General features: G+C 38.7%; 1 protein-coding gene across 2 annotated transcripts in view; it reads left to right on the forward strand.

The window, feature by feature from the left end:
* NSMCE2 (NSE2 SUMO ligase component of SMC5/6 complex) overlaps positions 1–27,422 on the forward strand; it is a 202,258-nt gene that overhangs the window by 27,124 nt on the left and 147,712 nt on the right. For both annotated transcript variants that reach the window (XM_087825486.1, XM_087825487.1), the window contains exon 3: positions 13,119–13,225. In XM_087825486.1, coding sequence (XP_087681612.1) covers positions 13,119–13,225 — 107 coding nt within the window. The remainder of the gene's footprint in view (positions 1–13,118; positions 13,226–27,422) is intronic.

A 27,422-nucleotide genomic window follows, 5' to 3' on the forward strand; every position in this document is an offset into this window, starting at 1 on the left:
CAGTTGCCTCAACTCCCTCTTACAAATGAGGGACTTAAGCCTCAGAAAGATTGTTACTAACTCAAGGTCTCTGAGCAAATTACTGACAGCCCTGGATGTCCTGATTCAGTATAATATTTCCACTTTCATTCTGCTTCTATCTTAAGTATCTTTATGAAACAATTAAAAATTTATAACTAGAGTTATTTTTAAAATCCATTCCATTTAGATGAGCCTATTTAAAAATTCCACAGATGTTCTCTGGAGAATGAAAATTTGTATCTGAGATTAGAAGCAAATCTAAGTAAATTTGGAAGGAATGTTGGGTGCAATTGCAAAAATAAATGTGGGTAAATGGCTTAGGATATTGAAGTAGAAAGTTGGTTTTCAAACAAAGGCTTTCGTAGAGTGCATTATTTACAGGCCCTACACTCAGTGGGTAGTTTAGGCTTAGCAAAAGGCCTAAAATAATTCAATAAGTACAGAAATAGGGAGACAGCTAGTTGAGTTCCAGATTTGTTGAAAATGTGGATTTGAAGTAACAGGTCCTTTTTGTCTTAAAATACTTTGAATCTAGAAAAAAATATCAGAGAAAAGGCAATTTGTGCTTTTAACTTGAAAGCATACATTAGAACAGTGGATCTCATTTTTTACCAGGCTTCAGAATTACCTGTTGGACTTGTTCAAATGCATATTGCTGGTCCCCACCCAGAGTTTCAGAATGAATTATCTGGAGTAGGGCCTGAGAGTTTGCATTTCTAACAAGTTCCCAGGAGATGCTGACACTGATGGTTCGGTGACCACACTTTGAGAAACATTGAATTGGAGAAAACAAATTATAATAAAAGACAGTCATACTCTTGTGAGGTCATTTTAGACTAAAAACGCTAGTTTCTTTGATATCTGTTACATAAAATATTTCTGTTAACTCACATTTCCATATTTTACTAGTAAAACTGTAATGATAACACAGAGAGATATATTTGAAGTCCCTTTTGAATCATTTTGATAAGCCTGGTAAAAATTATATTAGCTGTGATTAAGTTATATAGTAAACTGTACTTTTTTAGTAATACTATAGTTGTCTGAAAAGTAGGAATCTTTGTGTGGAATACATTAAGGTAACTCTCTAGTCCACAGCTTCGTCAGCACTCCATACAGGCAGTCTTTTTTTTTTTTAATCCTTACCTGAGGATATTTTTTCCATTGCTTTTCAGAGAGAGTGGAAGGGGCAGAGAGAGAAGCACCAATGTGAGAGAAACACATCGATTGGTTGCCTCCTGCAGACACCCTGACTCAGGCCAGGGTTTGAGCCTGCAACCGTGGTACATGCCCCTAGTAGGAATTGAACCCGGGACCTCAGCCCACCGGCCAACACTCTACCCACTGAACAAAACTGGCTAGGGCAACAGTCTTCTTAATTTTAGCCATTTTAATAAATATGCAGTGGCATCTTACAGTGTTTTAATTGCATTTCCTAATGATCTATAATCTTGAATACCTTTTCATATGTTTATTTGACACTCACCAGTTTGGTGAAGTGTTTATCCAAATCTTGTTCCCCTTTGTTATTGGGCTATTTTTTTAAACTTTTATTGACTTTTGAGAGATCTTTATATATTCTGAATATAGCTCTTTATTTGCTATGTGATTTGTGTTTTCACCCAATCTGTGCTCTTAACAGATTATTTTTAAGAGGCAGAAGTTTTTAATTTTGATGACATCCAGTTAATCTTATGGATGTGCTTTTGGTGTTATATCTAAAAAGCCTTTGCTTAACCTAAGTTCCTTATAATTTTCTCTAGAGGCTTTATAGTTTTAGGTTTTACATTTATGCCTGTGATTTGAGTCTTCCCTCAGTAGCTCATTAGCTGTATGACCTTGGTTCAAAGTAGTTGACCTCTCTGAGCCTTTTTCCTCCCTCAAATGGGGATAGTGATAGTGTCTTTTCCGCAGAGTTATTGTAAGGATTAAATTGATACACGTAAATTGCTTAGCATAGTGTCTGGCACATAGTAAGTGCTCAATAAATGTTAGTTATTATTTAACTAATTGAAAGAAAACTAAGAGAGGCAAGGTTGTCAAACTTATGGATCACAGGAAATAGGGGAAACTAGCTGATAATTGGAAATACTGATATTCAGAAAGACCTTCACCTCCTGAATGAAATGGAATGCCAGATTTCAGGAATGTAGACATCTAACAGTCTTATGTTTTGAATTTTAGATTGGCAAACTCTGTGGTACTTACATAGGAAAGGAGAGGTCTGGTTTAATAGCCTTTTCTATTGAATTTTTTTTATTGACAGGGTCAACCCATGATTTCAGTGGTATACATGTGATAGTATTATCATGGTCTTCATTGGTCAACCCTATGGCTGTAATTCTTGTTTTTTATTCTGGAGTCCATCTTGAAGGCAGGTCAGCCAAGGAATTTGATGATATTATTTATCCTGGTGAAGCAAAGACTCTCAGGGTAGGAGATATTTAATAGTCACCTTCAGATCTTTGAAGGACTGTGATCTGGAAGAGTTGACTCTGGGCCAGCAGGTAGCTTTTCTGTGGCTCTGGAGTTGAGGACCAAGGTTCTTCTGATATTGAGGCATGACTTCAGTGGAATCATTTAACCTCCTGAGCTTCAATTTTTTGAACTATATGAAACAGAGAGTAAAATCACTCTGTGTACAGGTTATTAGGTGTAAAGAAGTTGATGTGTATGAAAGAGCCATTCAGCTTGATTGTTGTCCTTGCCTGGAGCTGGTCTAGGAAGGTGCTAAGTCAATGCTCTTTTTGGAAGGAATCAAATAACTAGCTGTTCAGCAGTGGAACAAGCTTTCGCATCACACCATGAGTCAAACAAAGGCCAGAGAGTCATACTACGACTTTCTTTTTAATTTTTTTTTTTCTTTATTGATTTCAGAGAAAGGAAGGGAAAGGGAGAGAGAGAGAGAGAGAGAGAGAGAGAGAGGAGAGAAACGTCAGTGCTAAGAGAGTCATTGATGGATTGCCTCCTGCACGCCCCCCGCTGGGGATTGAGCCTGTAACCAGGGCATGTGCCCTGACCGGGAATCGAACCCCGATTGCCTGGATTGTAGGTGGATGCTCAGCTGCTGAGCCACGTTGGCAGGGGCATACTAGGACTTTTTAGAAATTTTTACATGAAGTAGAAATTTGTAAAAGCTCTTTGAGAGAAGGTACAGTATTTACCTTGTTTACTGCCCTCTTTAGGACTCCCAAGCACAGTGGGCTGTGCTTGGTGAATACGTGTTATATGAGTGAATGGAAGATCGTTCTCTAACCTTCATACTCCATTCTTTATTTAGCATTACTGTTTTCTTGTTAATATGTTCACATTGTTTTCTCAGATATATTTGTTTGTCTTTTATGTTTTGTTTTAGAATGGACATTTTGACACTAAACTTTCTATTCAGGTGCACTTACTGAAGACTAGGGCACATAATTTTTAATGTGAGGCATTCTGAGAATAGTTTGACCATTTTATATTTCTTATTTCTGCTACTTCTTTAAGTATTTTAATTTCGGTAGTCCTTTTAAAAAGAAGATGCCTTATACGTAGAATGTCTCCATGAGATTACATTCCCAGGACCCTCATAACAATGGTTGCCTCTGAGGAGGAAGTTAGGAGATTGGAGATGCATATTGTTGAACTGTTTGGATTTTTCAACCATATGCTTAACCAGTTTCTTAGCCATGTGCTTTATTAATTTTAAAAAAGCAGGTGAGATGACTCTATAATTCGATACTAGCTTAAGTGAAATAGAAGGTTTGTATTGGGGAATATTGCCAAGTACACTTAAATAGCAAAAGAGGCTCCATTTATTGAGTCTACTGTGTTGGGTGCTTTACTTACGTTTTGATTTAATTTTCTTAATAATCACATGAGGTTTAAGTCTCAGTTCTTTTGATCTTTGCTGCCACAAATTCATGCTGACACTTGGGGTGTTGAACCAGAAATCAAAGCCAGGTTCTGTTCCTTAAGCCTCCTCTTGGGCTGTTAAGCCTCATACTGTAGCTAGAACTTGGGCACAGCTAATAACTTGAAGACCTGAGAGAAATGGCAGTCGTGGAAATTATGTTGGCTGGGAAATGCTGTTGTGAATTTTGCTTGCTGCCTTGAATTCACTACTTCTTTTCAGTCTGCCAGGGATTAGATAGGAAGAAATAGGCAAGAATAGTATAGAAAAAGAATTGCTGTCAAATAAAAGACATTCTTGACCTAAAAGATTAAGGGACCTTTTAACAGGTAGCCAAAGGCCTCTGTGGACATGTTTTGAAATGATGGATGCACATAACCTAGGGTTCATAGTGCTTTTGATAACTGGCAGAGATTAGATTATATCCAGAGATTGATTTCTATGATTTCATGACTTCAACTCTTCTCAGAATTTACTTCAAGCAACACTTTGAGTATAACTTTACCATGGTAGTTTCTTGACTATTAACTACATGCTTTAAGGAAATACCTGCCTGTATAATGAAAAATGGTCTCCATTACTCTGAGAACTGTTTAAGTCAGTCAGTCAGTCTTTTTCACTTTCTCTTTCTTAAAATAAGTTAATGTTTAGGAGAATTCCTTTAGCTAGAGAAGCAATTATTCATTCTTCCATGACTTTTGTGTCAAATGTATTTTTTTTATTTCTGGGTAACAGATCAGACACTATAGCACGTGCCTTCCACGCTAACTTTAAGTCACACATGAGGTCATTCCAAACTCCACCATTTATTAACAGTGTGACCTGGGGCAAATGATTTAGCCTCTTTGAGCATCAGTTTTCTTATCTCGAAATTATGTTTAATGATACCTAATTCACATTGTTGTAACAAAGGCTAGGATGAGTATGTTCAAAGTGCCTGGCACGTAGTCAGTGCTCAGTGAAGATTTAATCTATGTCTCTCTCTTCAGTTCATGCCCAGTATTTTCATTTAAGGCACCCTCTGTGGAGAGGTGTGAGGGCATTTGTTTAGCCTCTACCCCAGTCTGGTGAACATCTGGCACACACTCATCTTCCAAGACACGGTGCAGATTTACCCTCTCCTGTTAAGCCTTTCCTGCCTTCTGTGGGCAGTGTTAGCCACTCCTTCTTGCTTCAAAGCATTTTTACCCTCTGCCTATAATGTATTAAGTGCTCAATAAAGATTTGATAGATGAATGAGTTTCTGGACATTAGTGTGTGTGGCGGGGGGAGTTGTTTACAAAACTTCTCCTTGAGCATTGCAGTCCTGTGAGTTCAGCTCAGTGCTCTTAGCTCAAGTTAGTAAAAATAGCTGAGAGTAAAGGAAATGATGTTCACTTGATACTTTTCAGTTCTAAGGGCAAAATGCTTTTAGCATTAAGATTAATTACATTTGCAGACTAGTTATCCATTCTGTAATAATTTTAATGACAGATAATATTTCGTTAGTACTTGCTGTGTGCCAGGCCCTGTGCCGATCGTTTTACCTACATTTTCTCATTTAGTCCTCATATCAGTTATGAGTTAGATACTGTTATTGTACCCATTATGTAGGAGAGGAAACTGAGATTAATAAAGTGACTTTCTAAAGACTACAGAGCTAGCAAGTAGCGTGGCCTAGATTTGAATTAATCTGACTCTAGAGCTAGCTTTTTGAGTTACTATGTTATACAACTTCCCTTTCTTGTATTATTATAAGCAGATTGTATAGGTGGGTAAAGATGATTATAAAGATCAATATTTCTTGAAGATTTTCCTCATATTTGCTGTTTATAAAAGGATCACTTGCTTATTAGTTTGTGCCATACACTGTTATACTCCACTATTATTTCTGGTGGGAAGCAGTTATAAAATGTAGATTCAGTTTTAATTTTACCACACTAATATCTGTGTAGAGGAATAATTATGACTAAAGTACAGTGTACTGAGAAGTAACCAAGTTTCTATTAAATATTGCTCAAGCAGTGAGTAAGTCATTAAACTCGACTCCTGATGACTAATGATTGCTTAATACTAGGCTGCCAGGAAAAACACACATAGCCACTCATAGTGGTAGGTATATGTGGAAATCTATGCTGCTAGAGTTAGTTGGAGCTCTCTTTTTCAGAGAAAGTGTTGGTTTGTGGAAGGAGGGAAAGATGGTATGGTTTATGCTGCTGTTTATTTGAGTTTCTCCAATAAGAAGACATTTCTTGCTTACAAAATTTAGAAGAATCAGGTTTTAATTTGAAGAGATTAGGAAATACTTATTCTTTGTGTCAGAAAATAAAATCTCTCTACTATATGCATGTCCCATCCACTGTAGGAAATTTATCATACTATCAGGTAATTCCCTGCCTCCTTGCCTTCCGCTTTTCCTCCACAGAATGATATGCACTTTATGGCAATGAGTGTTTATCAGCTCTTCTGACTCTATGATTCATGTTGAATTAGAGTCAGCAACCTCATGAGAACACTAAATGGCTGCTTTGTCTTAGTATGGTATTTCACTAATAAAGTGCACAGAGTTGAATTTAATCAACTATATATAATTGGTATTGTTCCTGTTTAGATATGCTTGTACATGACTTTGTAGAATAAAAGAATACACCTGATTCTGCAAGTTTTATTTGTTTGGGACAAAATTTCAGGAAACATCTTGACCACGGGCAAAACTGTGCAGTTGAATCAGGGGTAAAAAGTTGGAAAAGATACGTTACGTAGGTAAAATGTGTTTTCAGGGTGGGCCTCCCTAACACACATGCACATGTGTCCTGGTTGTAAAGGTAAAGAAGTTTTATGATTTTATAAAGCATGAAGCATTTGGTTCTATTCTGGAGATTAGGGAGGATTCTGGGAAAGGACCTGTGGCTGAGACCATAGGGAACAGTAGAACAAAGCAGAAAGACGTCTGGTAGTTTAGAGAGCTGGCATAGAAGCGTATATGGGCAGGCTCGCGGAAAGAGGAAGGAAGTGTCCTTTTCACTCTCTTTCACTGAAGGCACTTCTGAAGACCTTGGGGATGATAGGGAATGGACTTGGCTCTGGTACCTGTTTCAGCTGTGCTTCCTTGGGCCTCAGGGAAGAGTTGGTTTCTCTGTAGTGCATACCTTAGGCTGCAGCTACAGGACAGCTGTGGCTGCGGGGGGCCTCATTTGGAATAGTTGATCATAAAGCTACACCTCTTAGCTGCATCACTTGCCTTTCCTTGCGGGACTGGTCCCTGGTATAGAACTCACGCTTGATTGTTCTGGTGACCATGCCCACCTGAACTTGGGGAAGCCAAGATAACTGTTCTGCTCCCCCATTTTTAACCTGTGGCCTAGAAAAGGCCATTATATTGAACAAGTAAGATGTGAATAGACCCTGACAACCTTGGAACTCACCCTGTATTAACTCATGTGTCCATGCTCTGCTACATAAGAATTACCATATTGCTACAGCCTTAGTACCTATATCTTACAGTCAGAGGACCTGGAATTTGTCTGCATCTGTAAAAATAGCTAGTTTGTCTCCTCCCTTCCTTTCCTCTCACAGACCAATCTCTTTTCCCTCATTTTGTGCCAGTCTTCCAAGACAACCAGCATTAATTGTTACCACTTTGCTTTCATACTTGTTCCTGCCTCAAGTCATCATCTTACTCTCACAGAATTCTTATGAATTTTGTTTTCAGTTGAATTTGATTGCAACACTAAATCACCCACTTCTGCTTAATGTCTCCTGATCATGTAATTTGAATGCCTGTTCAACACTTCAAAAGGAGAGAGTTAGTAGTAGTTACAATATTGCTCTTAGTGCATTTTGACATTGAGTAACAGATGACGTGTCTAATGAATAGCGTGGCTGCTTAGATTGCATAATTATAGGTTTGTTTGACTTAGGAAAATTATATGCAGACCAGCTTCACCCATTCAGATACTTTTTATATTATATAACTATTAGAGTACTTCAGTCTAAAAAGAAATCTTCCTTTAGTGATTATCATTTCTAGGGTTTGCCACTGAACAGGGAAAAAAAAAAAAAAAAAGAAACAGAAATCATCTTTTAAGAGTGGATTTAATGCTGTGACCCTTCCTGGTCTAAATAACACTTTTAAAGTTCTTCGGGTATTTTTAGCAGTTCATAGTGTTTGGGGTAGTGCTGACCAGGATCACTGGGTACAAACACACAGACCTGTAGGAGGGCAGCCCTGGTACTAGTATTAACAGAAACAGTTATAATTTCATAATGTAAATCAAGGTTTATCTGTGCCCTCTGGACTTTATTTGCTGGGGCAGGAGCAGAGGGATATATTTCAGCTAGTTACTGTACTAACTTCTTAACAGTTTCATAATTAGGTACCAGATGAGTTACACAGGTCTCAGTTACCAAGCTCTCCCCATTAGCCTTGCACATATATTTATTGTCTTATAAATGAATGTTCAAGTATGTCACTTAGGTTCTTATGGTTAACACAAGCAAAGGTTGACTGGAATTAATGCATGCTTATAGAATGGCACATCCAAGAAATAGGAAAATCCCTAGACTCTCCAGACCCTGCTTGGCTGAGGAAGGCAGCCAGCCAAAGGCTTGACAGAAGTGGTTTTGAATTGGGCTCCACTCCGTGTATCCAGGACTCCCCTTCCTCTTGAACATTTCCCTCCTGCTGCCCCTCATTTGCTGTCTGGTAATCAGTCCATGGCTGCTGCCTCCATCTCTGTTGCTGCCATGCTCTTAGCCTAGTACAGGTTTGGCTTCTTAGCAGCTAGAGCTGGCTTAGTTATTCTCCTAGCAGTCAGTGGGTGACTTGGTTGCTTTCACAGCACCTCTAGTTAGCCTTGCTGATGTGGCAGGTCACTCTCTTCACCAGTCTTAAAACTTACAGTTCAATATATATGCACCCCTGTGTTCATTGCAGCGTTATTTACAATGGCCAATATTTGGAAGCAGCCCAAGTGCCCATCAGTAGATGAGTGGGTAAAAAAGCTGTGGGACATTTACACCATGGAATACTATGCAGCTGTAAAAAAGAAGGAAATATTACCTTTTGGACAGCATGAAGGGACCTGGAAAGTACCGTGGTAAGTGGAAAAAGCCAGGCAGAGAAAGACAAGTACCATATGATTTCACTTATATGTGGAATCTAATGAAAATAAACTAACAAACAAAATAGAAACAGACTCATAGTACAGAGGACAGACTGACAGCTGTCAGAGGGGAAGGGGGTTTGGGGGCTGGGTGAAAAAGGTGAAGGAATTAAGCAAAAAAGAAAAAGGAAAAAAAACTCTCAAAAACACAGACAGCAGTGTGGTGATTACTGGAGGGAAAGGTATCAGAGGGTAAAGGGGGAGTAAATGATGGGGCGGTGAGCACACAGTATAATATACAGATGATGGATGTATTACAGAATTGTACATGTGAAATATAATTTTATTAACCAATGTCACTCCAATAAATTCATTAAAAAACACACAACAACTCCCCAGAACTTAACTACTCTTAGCCTACCACTGGCTGGAAGCCTTACCGATAACCTAAACAGTGGATTAACACATATCTTATATGTTACATGTATTACATACTGTATTACAATAAAGTAAGCTAGAGAAAAGAAAATACAGCTGCAGTAATCATTAAAAAAAATCTGCGTATAAGTGGATGTGTGCAGTTCAAACCCATGTTGTTCAGTGATGAACTGTAATCTCCTAAAAAGGGAAAATTATTATTACTTTTTTTTTTTTTATCAGTTTCCTCTTCTTAAGGAATTTGGAAAAGCTTTTCCAGGACCAGGTCTGATAGCATTCTAGTGGCATTACCTGGTGTCATACTTGGAAGGGATCACCAGGGAGCTAAAATGAAGCTCAAGGCCCTGACTTTCTCCCCCCGAGGGTTTGTTCCCTGGATATTCATGGAGGAGTCAGAGGTGCTTGTCCTTGTGTATAATATAAGCACCTTTTAGCATGTGGCAGGTGTACAGACTTTGCAGGAAGGAAGCCTGAGCTGGAGTCCTGCTCTGCCTTGGGCAAATCACTTCAGCTGCTCAGTGCTTCAGTTTCTCATATATAAAGTGGAGATAAACTACCTGTCTCTTAATGTTGATCTGAGGTTTAGTGTAAATCTGGTGTGCTCAGTATAGTCTTGGCACATAATAAAGTGTTTACTAATTGTTAGCTACAGCTACTGTTATTATACCTTTTTCATCGTTGTCATTACTTTCTGTGCTTTATCATCTGCACCAATTTTCTCTAATGCCAGGCTTGCAGAGGTGTGGTGATGAAGTACTTTCCTCTCTGGGACTGTCATTCTGTGAATTGTAACATCTTTTGTGGGATTCTCCTCTTCCCTGCTCCCTTCCCTTGCTGCTCCCCCCCCCCCCCCCCCCCCACTTTCCTGGTGCCAACCTCTTTCCTGTGGAAAAATCTCAATAAAAATATAATAGGCAAATGAATCTATATCACGTCTTCTTTATATATTAATTCAGTTGAATGGCTAAGGGCAGGACAATTTATAGTTGGTGAAATTTTAATTTCCAAATTTATTAAATAATGGCCTTATAAGAATATTGAAAGAAGAGGTGCTGTAATTCTTTGGTGGATCCCAAGAGCACTAAGGCATCATACTTGCCTGTAAATGGATTAAAATCTCTTTGGAGAAATTAGGTGAATGTGTATAAAAAGACAATATTGTTTATGGTTAGAAGTGCTAAAGTATTAAATATAGTTGTGATAAATTAACTGAGATCCTTCTAGGCTGACATAGTTTAAAAGCAGTTAGGGCTTGAGCTCTCCCCTTGAAGGATATGTAGTGTAGAATTGGATTGGTTTGGATTTTTAGGAAGGGCTTTCCCTGTAAGAGAGAGATTTTCGATAGTAGGATTATAGACTTTGGAATAAAGGAGCAGGGAACCTCTGGCTGTTCCACACCCACCCCATCCCCCAGCCACTGTTTATTTATCGCTTTTTGCCTTCCTGAATTTTTGAATTATTTGGGGATTTATTTGGCCTGTTGGCCTTTTTAATGCAATACTGTGCTCTTCTTTTCCTACTTTAATTCTTTAATAGAAAAAGACACCAGTTCTCTGTCTTCCCTAGTTAGAGTTTCTGAAACAGGAACCCAAATAACATTTTTAAAAAGAGGTTGTTATTGCAATAATAAGAGAAATAAAGGTTAACAAGATGACTAAAAAGAATCACAAAAATAATTTTAAAATATCGGCTGTAGGTTGCCGCTTGATATGGACGTTCTCATGGCCTCTCTTGCAGATACCATTATGGGATCTCTGCTAGCTCTTCAGTCTCTGTTCTCCACAGCAGACCAAGACACTGGCTTTAGCCTGAAGTTATCTGACTGGGCATCACTTCCAGGTGTGGTGTGATTCTCAGTTATTTTTAGGACTAGCTTCCTGATCTCCTCTGGTGTTTTCCCTTTGTTGCCTCAGGCTCCACCATTCATCAGGTAGGTTCTTCAACTTGTCCCAACATTCTTGGGCCCTGGAGCTTTAGCTGAGCTGCCTGTAAGCCACAGTTGGCCTCCAGAGAGTCTTCCCTTGGGCGTCCTGCTGTGAAACATTGACTCAGCCACTGCTCACTTTCTCCTTTACAGGGAAGGTCTCCTTGGCCTTGTGTTTGAAATTGCTCTCTGATTCAAATTTTACTATTATCCATGGGACCTGGATAATGAGAACCATGATCCTATTTTATTTTGTAAAACTTTTTATAGTATTTTTCATGTCAAAGGCACATTTCTAAGTGCTCTCAAAAATTAACCCATAATCCCAGTGTGCGGTTGTCAACATTTTACCAAAATCTAGGTATTTTAAGTCAAGAGGTATTCTCTCAGAAGCAGGTTAACTCAGGAGATAGTTTATGGAATGTGTTTATAATTTACTATTGTAAAATTAAAGACTAATCGTAAAGTCTAGGAAAATCATTTTTAAAAGCCAAATGTAAGTGGATTTTACGTTATTTCACGACTTCGGGATGATCTGTGATATTGTTCTTCAGAGCAGACAAGAAATACCAACATTTGAAGAGTCTGAGTATCTGCATTTCCAAATGTGATTTAAGTCAGCTTTATTTCCCTTTCATTCAGCTTTTTAAATGTTAAACTTTTTATTATCCTGTGTTCTCTCTTTTCCTTTGTGTTTAGACCTTAAGAAACAGTTTTAAAACACTTTTAAGAAATTTATCCCACTTTCCAATCTGATGGTCACTTTTTAGTCTCATATTCCTTGAGGGTATTTTAAATTTTTAAACATAATAGGCGTAGTTGTTTCATATTCTGACTGAGACAATCCCAACATCTGACACATTTGTGGATCTGTTTCTGCTGATTCTTACTCTTGGTGGATTGTTTCCTTGTGTTTTTTAGGGTAAGGTACCCCCGACTCCCTGTAATCTGTTCATTATCCTTAACAATTATTTGTTGGGATTATTTGAGGCCCAGGATGAGTGTCTTCTCCAGAGGGGAGTACCTGTGGGTACTCTCACTCTGAGACACCCCTCACCAAGATCGTAAGTTCTTAGGTTCCCGCGGAACCCAGGCTGCAAATCCAGTTTTTCAGAAACAGGTGGTTTTCTCTCCCTCTTTCTTCTGTTCTGGTCAGTGGCCAAGGCCAACCTCCCAGGGTGGAATTACTTCTGGTTCATCTTTATTCTGAGGAAGGGAACCCAGCTGACTATGTAACTTTGTTTGTTGCTCCGCTTTTCTTTTTCATTTTTTCCTAGATTTTGCACTGGTTGTTTCTTACTAACTTGTGACTCTTTTACTTTTAAGATTTCTTTCTTTCCCCAATTGTTTTAGTTGTCCTCAGTAGGAGCATTGGTCTACATAAGCCAAGCTACTGTTACTCAAAGTGAAAAATCTTCCTTATTTGATCTTTAGCAGTCCTGTGAGGCTCATGTGCAGGTAGATGATGGGGTGCTTTAGGGGATGAGGGAGAAGTGTAGTGATTGATTTAAGATCATACAAGGAAGTGGCAGAGCCTGGAACTCCTGAGTCTAATCCCACCTTTCTGCCTTTGAGCCTTTTTCTGCTGGGAATGTTCTTAGAAATTTGAATGAAGTACACATATGTTGAAGTTTTAAAAAACATGTAATACCTTTACAAAATCATTTAGAGCATTGACTGATACACATTATATTGGTGCAACTTTTTCCAGATATGGCATTTTAAATGGGAAATAATAATTGCTTTTTCTTTCTTTCAGCTGAAGTGAGTAGTGAATACAGTATGGATAAGGCGATGGTTGAATTTGCTATGATGGATCGGGAACTAAATCATTATGTAAAGGCTGTTCAGTCAACGATAAATCATGTAAGTTTATACCACACACCTATAAATGTTATAATTATTTGCAACTCTGACCTAGAAATAAAAACACAAAATCAAATCTCTAATCTCTAATATTTCCTTATTCTTACTGTAGCAGCCGTTAATTTCCTCTTAATCAGGAAGTTCATAGAATAGGAATTTTAAATATTTTCCCAGTCAGGCTACCTAGGTTTCATTAGGACATTACACCTATTTTAGATTTTCCTGCATCTTTTGGTCTCAAACTTTTTAGTGTAAGCCTCCTTAGAATGTGAGAAGATTTTTATCAAATGCTAAAAGTTCCAGAGAACTTGTTTTCATTTTTTCTATTTGCTTAAGTATACAGCTTAGACCAGGTGAGTTACTCTTTCTCCAGCTCTAACTAATACGCAGCTGTTGCCAAATTTGTAGAATCAGATAATATGGAAGAGTTTCAGAACAAGTTTTAAAATAAAGAAGCTTGGCATTTTGGTTTTTCCAGAAGCCACACTTATCTTTGTTGACTTCAGCTGTCACAGGAACAACAGATAGGCAGTTAAGGTGGGAACATAGCAACCTCCTTTCAGCAGTACCGGGTTGAGTAAGAAATGAGCAATACGATTGCAGTAATGTTTCTGAGAAGCCTTTTGTCCTCTGAGAAGTGGAAACTCCCCTTTGAACTTATTTCATATACCTGTGTAATAGGATGTCCTGTACTTCTGGTTTCTTTATTTGCCTTTTCTAACTTATATCTATGGGAAAATTCCAAAAATCAAATATTTTACAAGATTGGCTACTAGTCAGTGGAAGATAAATTTTTAATATGGTTTAATACTTAAGCTATGCTTAAATGAGCATTACATAGTTGTATGAAGTTACAAAAACTTTTTTAAAAATTATTTTCTGGTTTAAATTTTGTTGTTGTTAGTATTTGATTAGTATTTATTAAGTGTATTATTTGTGATTAACTTAAGATTATCGCTTATATCCAAGTAATAAACTCATTCAGCTTATAAAATTCTGATGTTTCTAGGCATGGTGGCTGTTAGTCCTGATACTGTGAATATTTCTTTCATAGGAAAATATGGAAATGACATCCTGTTGGGGTATTTGAAACTGGATGACAAAGCACTTAGACCAGAGGTTTTCAATTCTAGCTGACCCCTACAACTTGTGTCTACTCCAAAGAGTAGATTTCATTGGTTTGGTGCAGGATTGGGGGACAGTATTTTTAAAAGCTCATTCTAATATGTATCCAGGGTTGAAAACTGCTGACCTCAAAGAACAAGGCTGACTTTATAAAATAAAGTGTGTTTACTACTGAAGGTCAGAGTTAGCCCTATTATGTAGATCAATCCCACTTTGACCCTTGTATTCTTTGGAGGTTATTTGATAGGCTTTTCTGTCTTTAACTTGGAAGTTATGCAAATGTAACAGCACAGTGTACATTAGAGATAAGAAAACCAGATTTGTGAAGTTAAAGAACTTAATATGGATTCTTTTCCTGTTAAACTCTAGGATGCACACATACTTAAGGTATTTTTTACATAAAGAATTGAACTCTTTCCCCTTCAAAAAACTGAGCCACTCATAAAAAACAAAAGTCAAAGACAAAGAAGCTCTCACCCTCACCTTACCCTCACACATTCAGTAGTTAATAGCCTTTCTTTTATCCCATGGCCTCATCCTGTTACCCCCACTCTGTTAAACAGGAAAGATTATGCTTTGAGGTTTATCCCACTTTTGGATGCTAACCTCACTCACACTAGACTATTGAGCAACTGGATATAGTGATTCTTGTGCTTGTCAGGAAGGTCCCTGGTTTTTCATTAGAAGAGAAAACATATTTATTGTTCTTTTCTGGTGCAAAATTGTGCTCTCTATATAAGCTTGACACAAGACCAAGAATAGTAGACCATAATTTTAGAAGGTTTCTAAGACCTGAAACCATATGAGGACATGATCAGTATTTTGAGGGAAATATTTTACACCTTTTAATATACTATGTAGTCTTTATATATTTGAAGTTATGGGCATCACTGTCTTGTTGCTTGTTTAGGGGAGATATAAAAAATAAACAGTAGCTTGAGAGGGACCAGAATGCTATAGCTCTCAGAAATAGCAATAACCCTCTGGATCAGAAACCCTTCCAACCCTAGTTCTTCCATTTTCTAAGTTATGATCCTGGGTCAAGAAACAAAACCTTTGGAACTTCATGTTCTTCATCTGTAAAATCCTTGGTCTGCCTATTTCACAAGATTATTGTGTGAGTCAGATTAAAGTACTGTGTGTGTATCAAACACTTTGACATTCATAAAATTGGATAGAGATATAAGATATTATGTTACTGCAAACCCAGGTTTCCAAATATGTTACTTAGGAAGATGGAACAAAGTCTTTCTTAAAAACAAGTACTTTGCTCGCTTTATTTCAAGGCTTTAAAACTTTTATTGTCTTTGACCTGTCCTAGCCTAGAATTCCATAATCATAGGATTAGATATAAGCTAGTTACAGTCTGAGGTGTTCAAGAAATTGTTTTAAATTCAGTTACTCAGAAGGAATACAGATAATAGGAACCTATATGAATCCCTATTTAACTTCTGCTGTGTCGTAGACTTTTAAAGAGCTGCAGCACTCCCATTACTATGTCATTTGCCCAGATTCTGATCTATCCTGTGGTCTTACTGTTTATGAATTTTCATATAGTCATGGTACATTAAAAAAAATCATCAAAGAGCTTTAGAGCTTATTATTTAAATAAATGTCTGTCCTACTCTCACCTACACAGAATTCTGGAGGTTATGTACCTCTGAAGAGGTTTTAGAAGTTTACTTTGGAACTTTAGAGGTGTCAGTCAGTTTACCAACAATCCCTGGGAAACCCCTTTCAGCAAAAGCTCCCAGATTGCCTTTCTTTGGCCTTTGAGAAAAGAGCTGCTGTATACTCTCCAATGCTTGAAGAGTTTATTTGGAATCAGTATTCATTTCAGTACTCTGAAATTAAAAAACAAAATAAAACAGCAGAAAACAGGACTTTGTCTCAGGTAGTTTGTAGAGAAAGAATTTTGCAGTGAGCACTAAAAAGGTCCCATGCCCTGGCTGGTTTTGTTCAGTGGGTAGAGCATCGGCCCAAGGATTGAAGGGTCTCTGGTTCAGTTCCCGGTCAAGGGCGCAGACCTCAGTTCCAGTTGGAGCACGTGCAGGAGGCAACCAATTAGTGTGTCTCTTTCATATTGATGTTTCTCACTTTCTCTCTGTCTCCCCCTCCCTTTTACTCTCTCTCAAAAAAATCAATGGAAAAAATATCCTTTAGTGAGGATTAACAACAACAAAAGCCCCAGATATGGTATAAGCCATTTATAAAAACTTTCAAGATAAATAGGTTCTGTGCCTGCCACAGTTCTTTAAAATGTTCATTTTGAACTGCAGAGAGTTCTATAAGAATTCTTCGGCCACTTTCAGTCATGAGACCACATGTGATGGAAGTGTTTTGAAAGCTGTAAAATGGCTCACAGATCGACTATGGTTCAGTTACTTCCTTTCTTGCTGTCCCTGCCAGGGAAAAGCTTTTTTCAATTTCATGTTGAGAACAAAATGAAGTTCTGAACATCAGACTTGATGACCTAATGTTCCTTTACTTCATTTCTAAGCTTTTATTATTTGGGTATACGGAATGGGCAGCATTGGTTGGCTCTTTGTTCTCAAACGGTCATAGAATAAATATTTACTTAACACCGCTGTGTGCCAGGTCCTTCTAGGTCCGGAACATAGGAGGTCACTCAGCAAAGCCCACGTGACCCTGACCCTTCAGGATGTCCCAAGTCTAGAGAGGGAGACAGACGTTCAACACAGAGAATATAGACATCACTTAATGACTTTCGTGGCATGTGCTCAAGGAGAGTTAATAACTAAGGGGCCCAGCGGGGTGGCTCAGTTGGTTGAACATCACCCTGGGCACCAGAAGGTGGCAGGTTCAGTTCCCAGTCAGGGCACATGCTCTGGTTGCAGGTTCCAGCCCTAGTCAGGGCCATACGGGAAGCAACCAATCGATGTTTCACATCGATGTTTCTCTCTGTGTCTCTCATTCTAAAATATCAATAAAAACATATCCTCAGGGGAGGATTAAAAAAGATCTCAAAAGAATATTCAGCTTTTACCTGTATATTATTCTTTTAGTATGTTCTGTTTCAGCATGTTGATGTGTTAGAAGATTCAGAGCATTTGTATTTTTCTTCACTTTCCTCTCTTACTCTCTTTGGTGCTACATGCATATTATAGATTATGTAAGATTTGAAAGCATTGAAATTGGGTTGTTGCCACATATTTGTTTTTTGTTTTTTTTGTAGTCAGTGTTTGATAACAGTTCCCACCAAAAGCCTGGGGAGGGACAGTATTTTTCTTCTTAACCTAACAGGAGCAATTAAGGGCTAAATTGGTCTACTTGTGTTGTTTCTTACAAATCTGTTCATGAATATGCCCCGTGTGCTGTGGTTTTTACATGATAAGCTAACCTGAACATTTAATCTGGTTGAGAGCTAGAAGAGTGGAAATGTACCTCGTGTGAGCTGTTGAAACCAACGCAATCTTAGATATAATAAAAGAACGAGATGGGTCAAAGGTGTAGCTTACCTCAGTCTTGCCATTATGCAACCCATTTAGAATGTTTTTGACAAGTCACTTCCCTGTGCCTCCTCCCCTCACCCTCCATGAACTGGTAAGCTTTACCTTTTGTAAATCTTCCTTTAAAGTGGCCTTAGCATCCACTATTTGAGTGTCAACTCTTATGTATCTTGCAAGTTGTGAGTTACCGTTTTACTTAAACCAGATTTAGGGAGTATTTCTCACTTAGAAAGCCAATAATTTATAGTATCTGAAGAAAGTTCCAGGCCAGACAGTGTTGTTTATTGGATATGACCATTTACCGACTGAATGTGAAATGCAGTCACATCTTGGATCATTTGACAAAAGGGGAAGAAAAGGAAATTAGCGAGGGGGTTATAAAATTTGGGGACAGAGATTCCCGAGCATCAGAGAAATTACTGTTGTCATCAGAATAGCAAGAAGGTTAGAGACGACAGTGGAATTAGTGAAAATCTCTTGGAACCAGATTGGAAGGTACTGAAGATTACCCTCTTTTCTACTCCCTGTCACACACACTTGACACTGCACAGGAGTGTGCTGTCTCTTAACGCCTTTCTTGTCAAAGATTTCCAAGTGCCCTATATATAAGCCTTTTCATCTGTAGGAATATTGTCCACATGTGGAAATTAACTAGGAAAAAAAAGGTGACTTTAGGTATTCATTCTTCAGCCATTTGGCCCCAGGATATGTCTGCTTTGGTTATTACTGGTAATTAATTTCTATTCCAGTGCTTTAGAACTCCCTCTGTAGTTATTTCCAAATTAAGGTTGTGTTTGGTAGCATTTTGTCTAATATGCAAGAGAGTTAGGTCTGGATATAGTATTTCACTGAGTTGCCTTTATAAGAAAGAATCTAGATATATATCTCTCTCTTAGGTTACCAGGTAATGTAGCTGCTAATAGTGAATGTACTGGTTTATGCTAGATTGAGGTTGATCTTTATGGGTAATGTATAGAAATCCATCTTTATGTTTTGTAGGTATTGTTAGATTTTATTCAGAATTCTAAAACCTTTACACTCAACTGGACCTTAATGTGCATCTAGTGCAGCATCTTCAAAACTTGGCTCCATAAGACTAGTTAATCAGGATGTGAATAACTATATGAGGAAAAAAGGATTTTGTAGTCAAATAAGTTTGAGGAATGCTTGATTGAAAGAATCTCCCTCAAGACTCTGAAGCCTTCAGCATGCGTTTATGCATTGCGATTCTCCAAAGGAGAATTAGTAATTTCCTAAACTTGTATCACTGGAAAACCTCTCTCTTTAGGGGAAGGACTGATACTCTACAGAACCCGCTTTGGTCAGTGTCTCAACGCCCTCTCTCCCTTATCTTACAGAGGAAGCTGAGAGATGGGCCCAGCAGTTTGTGTGGGGTTTTCAAGGCATCTAGGGAAGCGGGGGGTGCATCAAACGCCCTTCCTGAAATGGCCTCGGAGGTGTCTCTGTGTAGAAGATCTAGAAAGGGCCAGGCCTTTGAAAAGATTGTTCATTATTTCAGCGGTGAAGAAGAGGAAGGGAAGGTTTTTAAAAACATACGGTCATCCCTTGGCTGTGAGAGCCTCCGTTTGAAGCAAACAGGACCCCTGTGTAGAGTGTTCATTCAGGAGAGCGGAGAAAATACTTTTGAGGAAAGGAAGAGAGGGGTTGCAGAAGAGGCAGAGGGGGACACAGCAGCAATGTGGGCAGGAAAAGTGTACAGACCGCTCCAGTTAGGCACTGGGGTGCCTATGTTATTAAGCACCGTGGCCTCTGTGGCACTAGGCAATCCTGGCAGCTGATTACTCGAATTATTTAAGTGATGTGAGAGTTCTTTAATACAGCAAACTCCTCCTTATTTCTGACATTGAACATAGTTCATATATAGCGTCAAACCCTTATTTTAGGGAGTCACTTTAGCTTCCTTCCATGCCACACTTTTCATCATAATAAGTATTAAAGACCTTGAGATTTAGGCCTTTCCCCATCATCTGGCAGTAGAAAGGAGATGAGGAAATTGAATGGGGAAATGGATCACCAAATGTTAAGGTTCACTGTAAAATGATGCATTTTCAAAGTGTGGAGGTGAAAGTCTTTGCTGGTTTGTTAATCTCATGATTAAGTTGTTCAGTTAGAGCCAATAGTATGCTTAGTCTAGTGAAGACACAGAAGTCTCTTGACATGTGTACACAAAATAGCCGCAAAATGATAGTAACAGTGATGAAATAGATTGACAGAGAGAATAGAAATGTGCTGAAGAAATTCAGAATAAGGAAAACAGCCTTTGTTTAAATTCCGACTTTTCTGCACTTGAACTCTGAGCCTCAGTTTCTTCTTAAAGTGGAGGTCATAGTATGGGTCACAGAGTTCTGGTAACAATGGAAGGTGATAGCATGAAAGCCCCTAAAAAAAAGCCAGAGAATTCTGTTAAGGAGAAGTCATTTTCTATGATCAAATTTAAATAGTATCTGAAAGGGAATTTTGAGTTAAAATTTGGAGAGTAGAGTAGGCAGCAGGAAATAATTGGAAAAGGCCAGAGACTGTTGGTTGGGAGGTTGAAGGAGGTGCCTCTTTCCTTAAAAGGAGTCTTCATAATGAGGGCAGGAGTTGTTGGTGGGAACTTAGTGCTAAGTTTTGAGCAAAATCTGGGGCCCAGGCCAGTGCAGACGCCACTGAGCAGCATGGTATTTGGCCAATTGGATTTGAAGTCCCCTGATCAGTTAGGACTACTTAAGTCTGTTGTGTTGAGAAAGAGATTATGCCCTTTAACATGGGCTAGTTAATGATGATAAGGGGAAAGGGGTGGGCAGAGGGGTCATACTAGAGATAAGAATCAGACAACTAAGTAAAAATGGGTAATTCTGGAGTAACTTTTGCTATTTTCTTAGATAAAGTAAACAAAAATTACTTTAAAAATGTGATTACAATAGTTCAGTAAGTAGTATAATTAATTATACACTCGTTCACAGACAGAAATATTTCTTGAACGACATTTCCATCTTTAAGTAATTTTTGTTTATTAGTAGCACCCAGTTGAAAAACATTAGGAGAGAAAAATGCCCTGGCTTGATTCCTCTGATGTATCATATGCAAGTTGTCGGCTGTATTTTAAAGATGTAGTCTCTGTTAGTAGTTGACAAGTGAAACAATGGAAAGAATATGAATGGGAATATCAGTGGGTTTTACTGTTTCAAGCCCTGTGTGAGTGTGCGATTGTACTGGTAGGAAAAGCTCTTTCATTCTGAAGTGGAGCCAGTGCCCAGGGAGCCGTCATTGAGAGAATGGAGCAGATTTCTTTTTACTCTGTTTCTCTCAAAGCATCAGGCTTCTTGTAAATAGTGACACTTTATCTTTCCTTGTTCTGTGTCATGGCCAACCTGATATTTTAACCACTGGAGTTTTTAAAATTTCATTTCTCTCTCTCTCAGCTTCTCCCCCCGCCCCTACCCCCCAAGGGAAATGTATATCATATAATAAAGCATTTTTAAAAATAGTGAAAATCCTTATGTTCATTTCTCATGGCCTAGAGTAATGCAATTTGTTAGGAACAGTTTTTAATTTAATTATTTCTTCTATCCCTTATTTCATCTTCAAATAATCATTTAATTATCTTCTAATAGAGAGTGATATTTAGAAAGACCAAGTCAGTGTTACTTAAAATTGGAAACAATAACCAGAAATAGTTTGATACGATTACATCACATGATTGATTTCCAGACATCCTGACTTGCCTGCCTTTTACCTTCCTGAGGTCTCACATACTTCATTGCCTGCCTTCCAGTTGCCTCACCTATTTGTGCTTCTTGGAATGTTATTGGTACCAAGGAAACCCTCTCTATACCCATCAGGTTACTCTCTATCACCCAGAGGTTTATTTTCACCCCCAACATGAAACAGAAGCCAAAAATGCCACATGAAATACTAAATAGGAACTCTAAATGGACTAAATCCTGGGTGTGCTCAGAGCATTCCTCTTGCAAAAATCAGATATTAAATTTGATGTGTAAGGTTACACCGTGTCTTTAAAAGTCTCAACACAAACATTATGTGCTTATTTTTTTTAGAAGAAATTCTTAAGACATGACTTAAAGCACCTATAAATAATATAGATGCAATTAGAATATGTTCTACCACCTTTTCTATAATAGTAATGGAATTGGTCTGCCAGATTATGGAACTGAAGTGCTTTGCCTTTGTGATATGAAGTGTGTATGATCCCATTAGAGTTGTAAATTGGTGTCAACGTTCAATTTAATTACTGAGTTTTCTTCTACACCTGTCTACTGAATGGCTCTGTGACCTTAAGCAAGTTTGCAAAATGAACTTAGTTATATCTGCCCCTATCTCTCTCAGGGTGATTTCTTGATTAAAAGATGAGATAATGTATGTGAAAGCACTTGTGAGGTAAAAGTGCTATATAAAGGCAAGGTCTGAGTGTTCTGTCCTGTTAACTTTTAACTTCTTTCTCTTGCCACAAAAAACTCTTCGGTACCACCTAAACTGGGGAAAATGGTAATAGATGACCTGTGTCTTGTTTCCTTGCATTTGTTCTCCCATCCTACACCTTAAACTAGCAGGAAAAATGTGCAAGTTTTACATTCACTTTTTGTCTTTAATTTAGTCATCTTTTTGGTGTTTATTTCTGTCTCCCACCCACCTCCCAAGAGTTTTGCATAGATCTCTTGTAACCGTTCAACAAGTGACTAATGTAGATTGGGCTTGCTTAGTCCCTGAGTCATTTTATTATGAAACACTTAAAGTTGAACATCTATATATAACAATGAGGAAATAATTTAAAACAGTTTATACTTTCTGATCTGAAGGTTTTAGTGACTAACTCATCAGGTGACAATGAAGAAGGAAATTAATGAAAATTCACAAAGCCAGACAAAATTAGTTTAAAAATTAAGTATAAATAAATCACTTCCTTCTATCCCTTTTCCAAGCCTTTGTTGTTTGACTGATAAGAATGTTGGTCTGGGAAATAAAGATCTGGCTTCTGATCCTTGTCCTGCCAGGCTTTGACCTTGGGCAAGTCACTTCACTTTTATACTTCAACTTCCTCATTTCTGAAATGAGTAATAATAGTATTTGTTCTACATACTTCACTGGGCAATTGTAGATAAAATGAAATTATAAATAGGAATGTGACCAAAAAGAAAAAAGTGAAAGATGGTTATATAGTTATTTTATCCTGACAGTCCTCACCTGACATCTCATATCTGAATGGCCATAGGACCAAAGAGTGAAAGCAGCCCAGCCCGGCGTGGCTCAGCAGGTGAGCATTGACCTAGGATCCGGGAGATCGAGGTTCCATTCCCAGTCAGGGCACGTGCCCAATTGCACGCTCAATCCCCAGGCGATCCCCAGGCTGGGGCTTGCAGGAGGCAGCCGATCAATGATGATTGTCTCATCATTGATGTTTCAACTGTCTGTCTCCCTCTCCCTTCCTCTCTGAAATCAATAAAGATATTTAAAAAAAAAAAAAGAGTGAAAGCAACTTCCTGAATCTGCCGAAGAGGATCGGAAGGGAGTCTCTGTGAGCTCATGGACCTGGAAAGAGAAAAGATGTATTCCCAGTGTTTGGAATTCTGAATGGAATTGTAGGGTACAATTTCCCATAGAAATGATGCTCAGTGGCTAGGTTTCCAGGCTAAATTTAAAAATATATTTTAAGAATGATTTAACTGTAAATAATTCATTGTAATCCAATTTCTATAAAACTCTAGCAAAGCCCATGTGTAGTGGTCAGTTTGGTGTTTAGAATGTTCTAGAGGAGTTAGCCTTGATCTGGGCGATAGTGAATTCACTTCTACTGGCTTCCCCAGTGAGCTGATACTTGTCTAGGGTCATTAATCATTTGATTAAACCAGACTTGGAAATGTCATCAGTGTCTACTCCAGTCCCCTGGCCCTTTAAGAACCTGAAACCAACTTCCTTTGTGCCAGGTGAGGTGGAAAGAGCCCTCTTTGGATTCCTGACCTCTTTAATGACCACAGTAACCTTCCAAGTTAGGTAAGGTAGATGTGGAGGACTCTGAGCCTTGGGAAAATGCAGGGACATGCTTAGTCAAGAAGCTTTTTAACATGTAATTCAAGGCTCTTTTCATGACACCTCCATGCCTCAGGACAGACGTAGTTTGTTGAGTCTCTTTTCAGTTGGGAGTAAGAATACTTTCGTCTAGTTTCAGTTGTAAGGTATGCTTTTGATCTTTTACATAGCTTACTGTAACTTTCCCAAAGGTGAAGGTTTGGGACATTGAGTCTAAATGAGAAGTGACTCCTCACACTGATGTGACGTGCATGAGGGAGGGATTCTGTTAGTATTACAGAACTACTTGAGGAAATGCATGTTGTCAAATGGAACTGTTACGTTAGGAGGAGGAAACACTGTAGAGGGGCCAGTATCATTGGCCCTTTGAGAACTTTCTGCTTGTAGTATGTTTTAAAAGTGGCAGTGGTGTGGAACATGAAGGAGTGTTTTTTTTTTCTAGTTTTAATGCAATGCTTTGTGTATATTTGTTAAAATATTTAGTCTTTTCTGTCATAATAGTAACCCTAGCTAACATTTCTCTGGTGCTTGGCCTGTGCTAGGCAGTATTCTAAGTTGAATAACTTTGTCATCTTTCCAGGTTAGCTTTTCAGGGAACATGTAAAGAATATTTCACTGGAGTAGTAGACTACTGCAATTGGAATCAGAAGACCTGGCCTAACTGTGTGACATTGGACTAGTGACTTGTCCTCCTAAAATCTTCAGTTTTCGTGTCTACAAAAAGAGGAGGACACTGTGGCAAGGAGCAAATGAGATGATGTAGGCAAGTACTGCATGACCTTGCAGGAAGTGAGGCTTTATATAATGGGCATTGAGAAAATATGAATTGCCTCTTTTAATCTCCATGCACCAGGTGGTTTGGAAATTAAATCGGAGAACAGAATATGAAAGCTGGTTTTAAACAGTTTTAAAATATCATCCCAACTTAAGATGGTATTTTCCATTGACTGCTGCCTTCTTTAGCACTTCAGAGTAAAATGTATGGGGGAGCTGAGGGATCTAGGTTATGGCTAGAAGATCAGGCTACCAAGTCTGGAAATGTCTTGAATACACAATAGCTGGCTTAATGATATAATATTACAGTGCCTTATGAAATAGTATTAGCTATGCTTTCAGACTTGGTGGCCACCTCAGGGCTCTGTCACCTATTCAGTGTTTGGTTCAAGGAAGTTATTTAATCTCTCCGGGTAACGAGAATCAAGTTATCGAAATTATTCTAAAAGGTGCTCTATAAACTGTGAAGTACCTAACCAGTCTTTGTTTTGTTTATTGTTGTAATTTTCCTGTGGCACATTAGAATTTTGATTAGGTTAGTAGTGGATAGGATTCATTTTCATTTAGTCAGGAACTCTTTCTCAGAGGGAACGAATTGGAAGGTGAAAAGCAATTTGATAGCTTTAGACATGAGAAGTAATTTCAAATATGAGGAAGCCATATTAATTATAGAGAAGGCAACATTAGAAAATTTGATAGGCTGCTAGGCAAGAGTAAATAGAGCAGGTGGGGATAAGAAGTGTTAATAAACTGCTGGAGTATTAGTAATTCCATAGTCTTGATTGTGTTGAGTGAGACGTGATAACTGAGGGAAAGATCTAGCCTCATATCCTTGGCTTCTGTGTCATAGATGTGTGGTATGGTATAAGCATAAGGGATTTGGCTTATTGTTTACCAGAACCCTCAGGGCATCTGTGAGAGTTAGAAATTAACTTACGGATATAGAGAAACATGTAGTATCCCCAGAGTAGATATTTTGCTTATATTTTTTCAGTTTCTTTGGTCATATGAAATAGGTTTTCTGTTTGGTTACAACAGAAATGGTGAATTTGTTCTTTTGGTTATTAGGATGCCGTAGTTCATGGAGGGTGTGACTGGAGGACTCAGGGAAGATGTGGAACATGGGAAAGCAGCTCCTACAGCCCTCATCCCAGCTACCTTGTAGTGGCCGGGCGCTTCCCAGTGGCCCCAGGTGCAGAAGCCTTGTCTTCCTGGACCAGAATGCTTCGAAAGGAAGGGCTCCAGGAAACTCAGCACTGCGCGTGCTCCCCTCAGGCCTTCTGCTTTCTTCAGGCTAGGTAGCACCAGCTATGGATAGCCCTCCTCCACACACACTCACATCTCACACAAAGACTGGAAGGAACACTTCTTTCATTGCTTAGATTCTGAAGCAGGATGCCTTTTTACCACCAGATAAGCTTCAGTATCACCAACCACTGCTAAATTGTGTGGAAAGAAGTTTATCTAAAAGAGTGTAAGAAAATTGAGATCCTCCTAAGTGAAGACTTTTCTGGGACCCTTGACTTTGATGGATGTAACAGAATAAGCAGGTAGGGAAGGGATTATAATACAGGCTTTGTGTATTGAAAGTTGCATTGAAAGAATTGCAAAGCCAATCATAAAGCAAAGAGGCTAGGGAAGTTATGTTAGGATGGGAATAGTTTAGGTTAAATAGGTGAAATTCTTCTATGTAAAACCCATGTTTCTTACATTAGAAAGCAAGCATTGGAGACAGTTTTCCCAGTTCCACCTGACCCCATGTCTTTGAGGAGGTGAGAGCAAGAAAGAGTGGAACCTTAATTCATAGGAAAGTATATGCCATCTGGGAAACTTCTATGTGACTGTCATGTTGCCAGTATCAGAACTAACCTGCAAGTCAATTTGGTTGTCCAGAGGTCTCCTTAATCAGATAGTTAGAATATTTCATTTGATAAACATTACTTGGCCTATTGTTTCAAAAACTGTTGGAAGGACTTTTGAAATCACTAAGTGATAGATTAATTTCTACAGAACATTTATTCATTTATTTGTGGGCTGCTCATGAGTTGAAGCTGCCCTTTTTTAGAATGTGACTACTGTGTCACTAACTTGTGATGACTGTGGTAAATGTCCGCCGAGTTCTTGGTGTAAATACTAAGGTATACATAAAAGGTCCCTTTGGCAGGCTCTTGGGAATTTGTGCATTATAAAATTATAAACTGCACTTAGGAGGGAGGAAGGGGACATTGGGAGAGAGGTGAAAGAAAAGGAAAAGGATTCTAGTTGTTCTCTCCCAGTTGCCCTTTTTCAGACTGCAGTTTTCCTTTACGGTGCCAAGCGGTTCATGCTGTCAACCCCTGTTCTCCTGTTACCCGGACCTGCCTGTCTGGCATACATAAGATAAGTGGTAATAAAAATAGAGCATTGTTTCTGTCTTAACGTGTGCTAGGTACTTTATGCGCTTCACTGTGTAGCCTCATGACAGCCAGGTGCGGAGGTAGTAGGACATTCTTGTGTAGAAGAGGAAACTGAGGCTGACTGCCCGAGGTGACACACCTCGTAACCCAGAGGGTAGTGTTCACTCGTGCTCTTCTTTGATGTCGCTGCTAATAGCTCCCTTCCCGCTAAATTGTGTCCCTAGGCTTTCATGATTACACCCATCTGTGTTTTCTCCTGGCCTCTGGCCACTTCTGCATAGCCTCCTTGGTGGACCCCCCTTCATCTTGGCGTTCCTACCTGTCCTTTGGTTCTTTTCTCACACTGCACTCTTCCTGAGAGGTGACATCTATGCTTATAATTTG

Source organism: Miniopterus natalensis, chromosome 16, assembly GCF_054644295.1.
Source record: "Miniopterus natalensis isolate mMinNat1 chromosome 16, mMinNat1.hap1, whole genome shotgun sequence".
NCBI classification, from domain to species: domain Eukaryota; kingdom Metazoa; phylum Chordata; class Mammalia; order Chiroptera; family Miniopteridae; genus Miniopterus; species Miniopterus natalensis.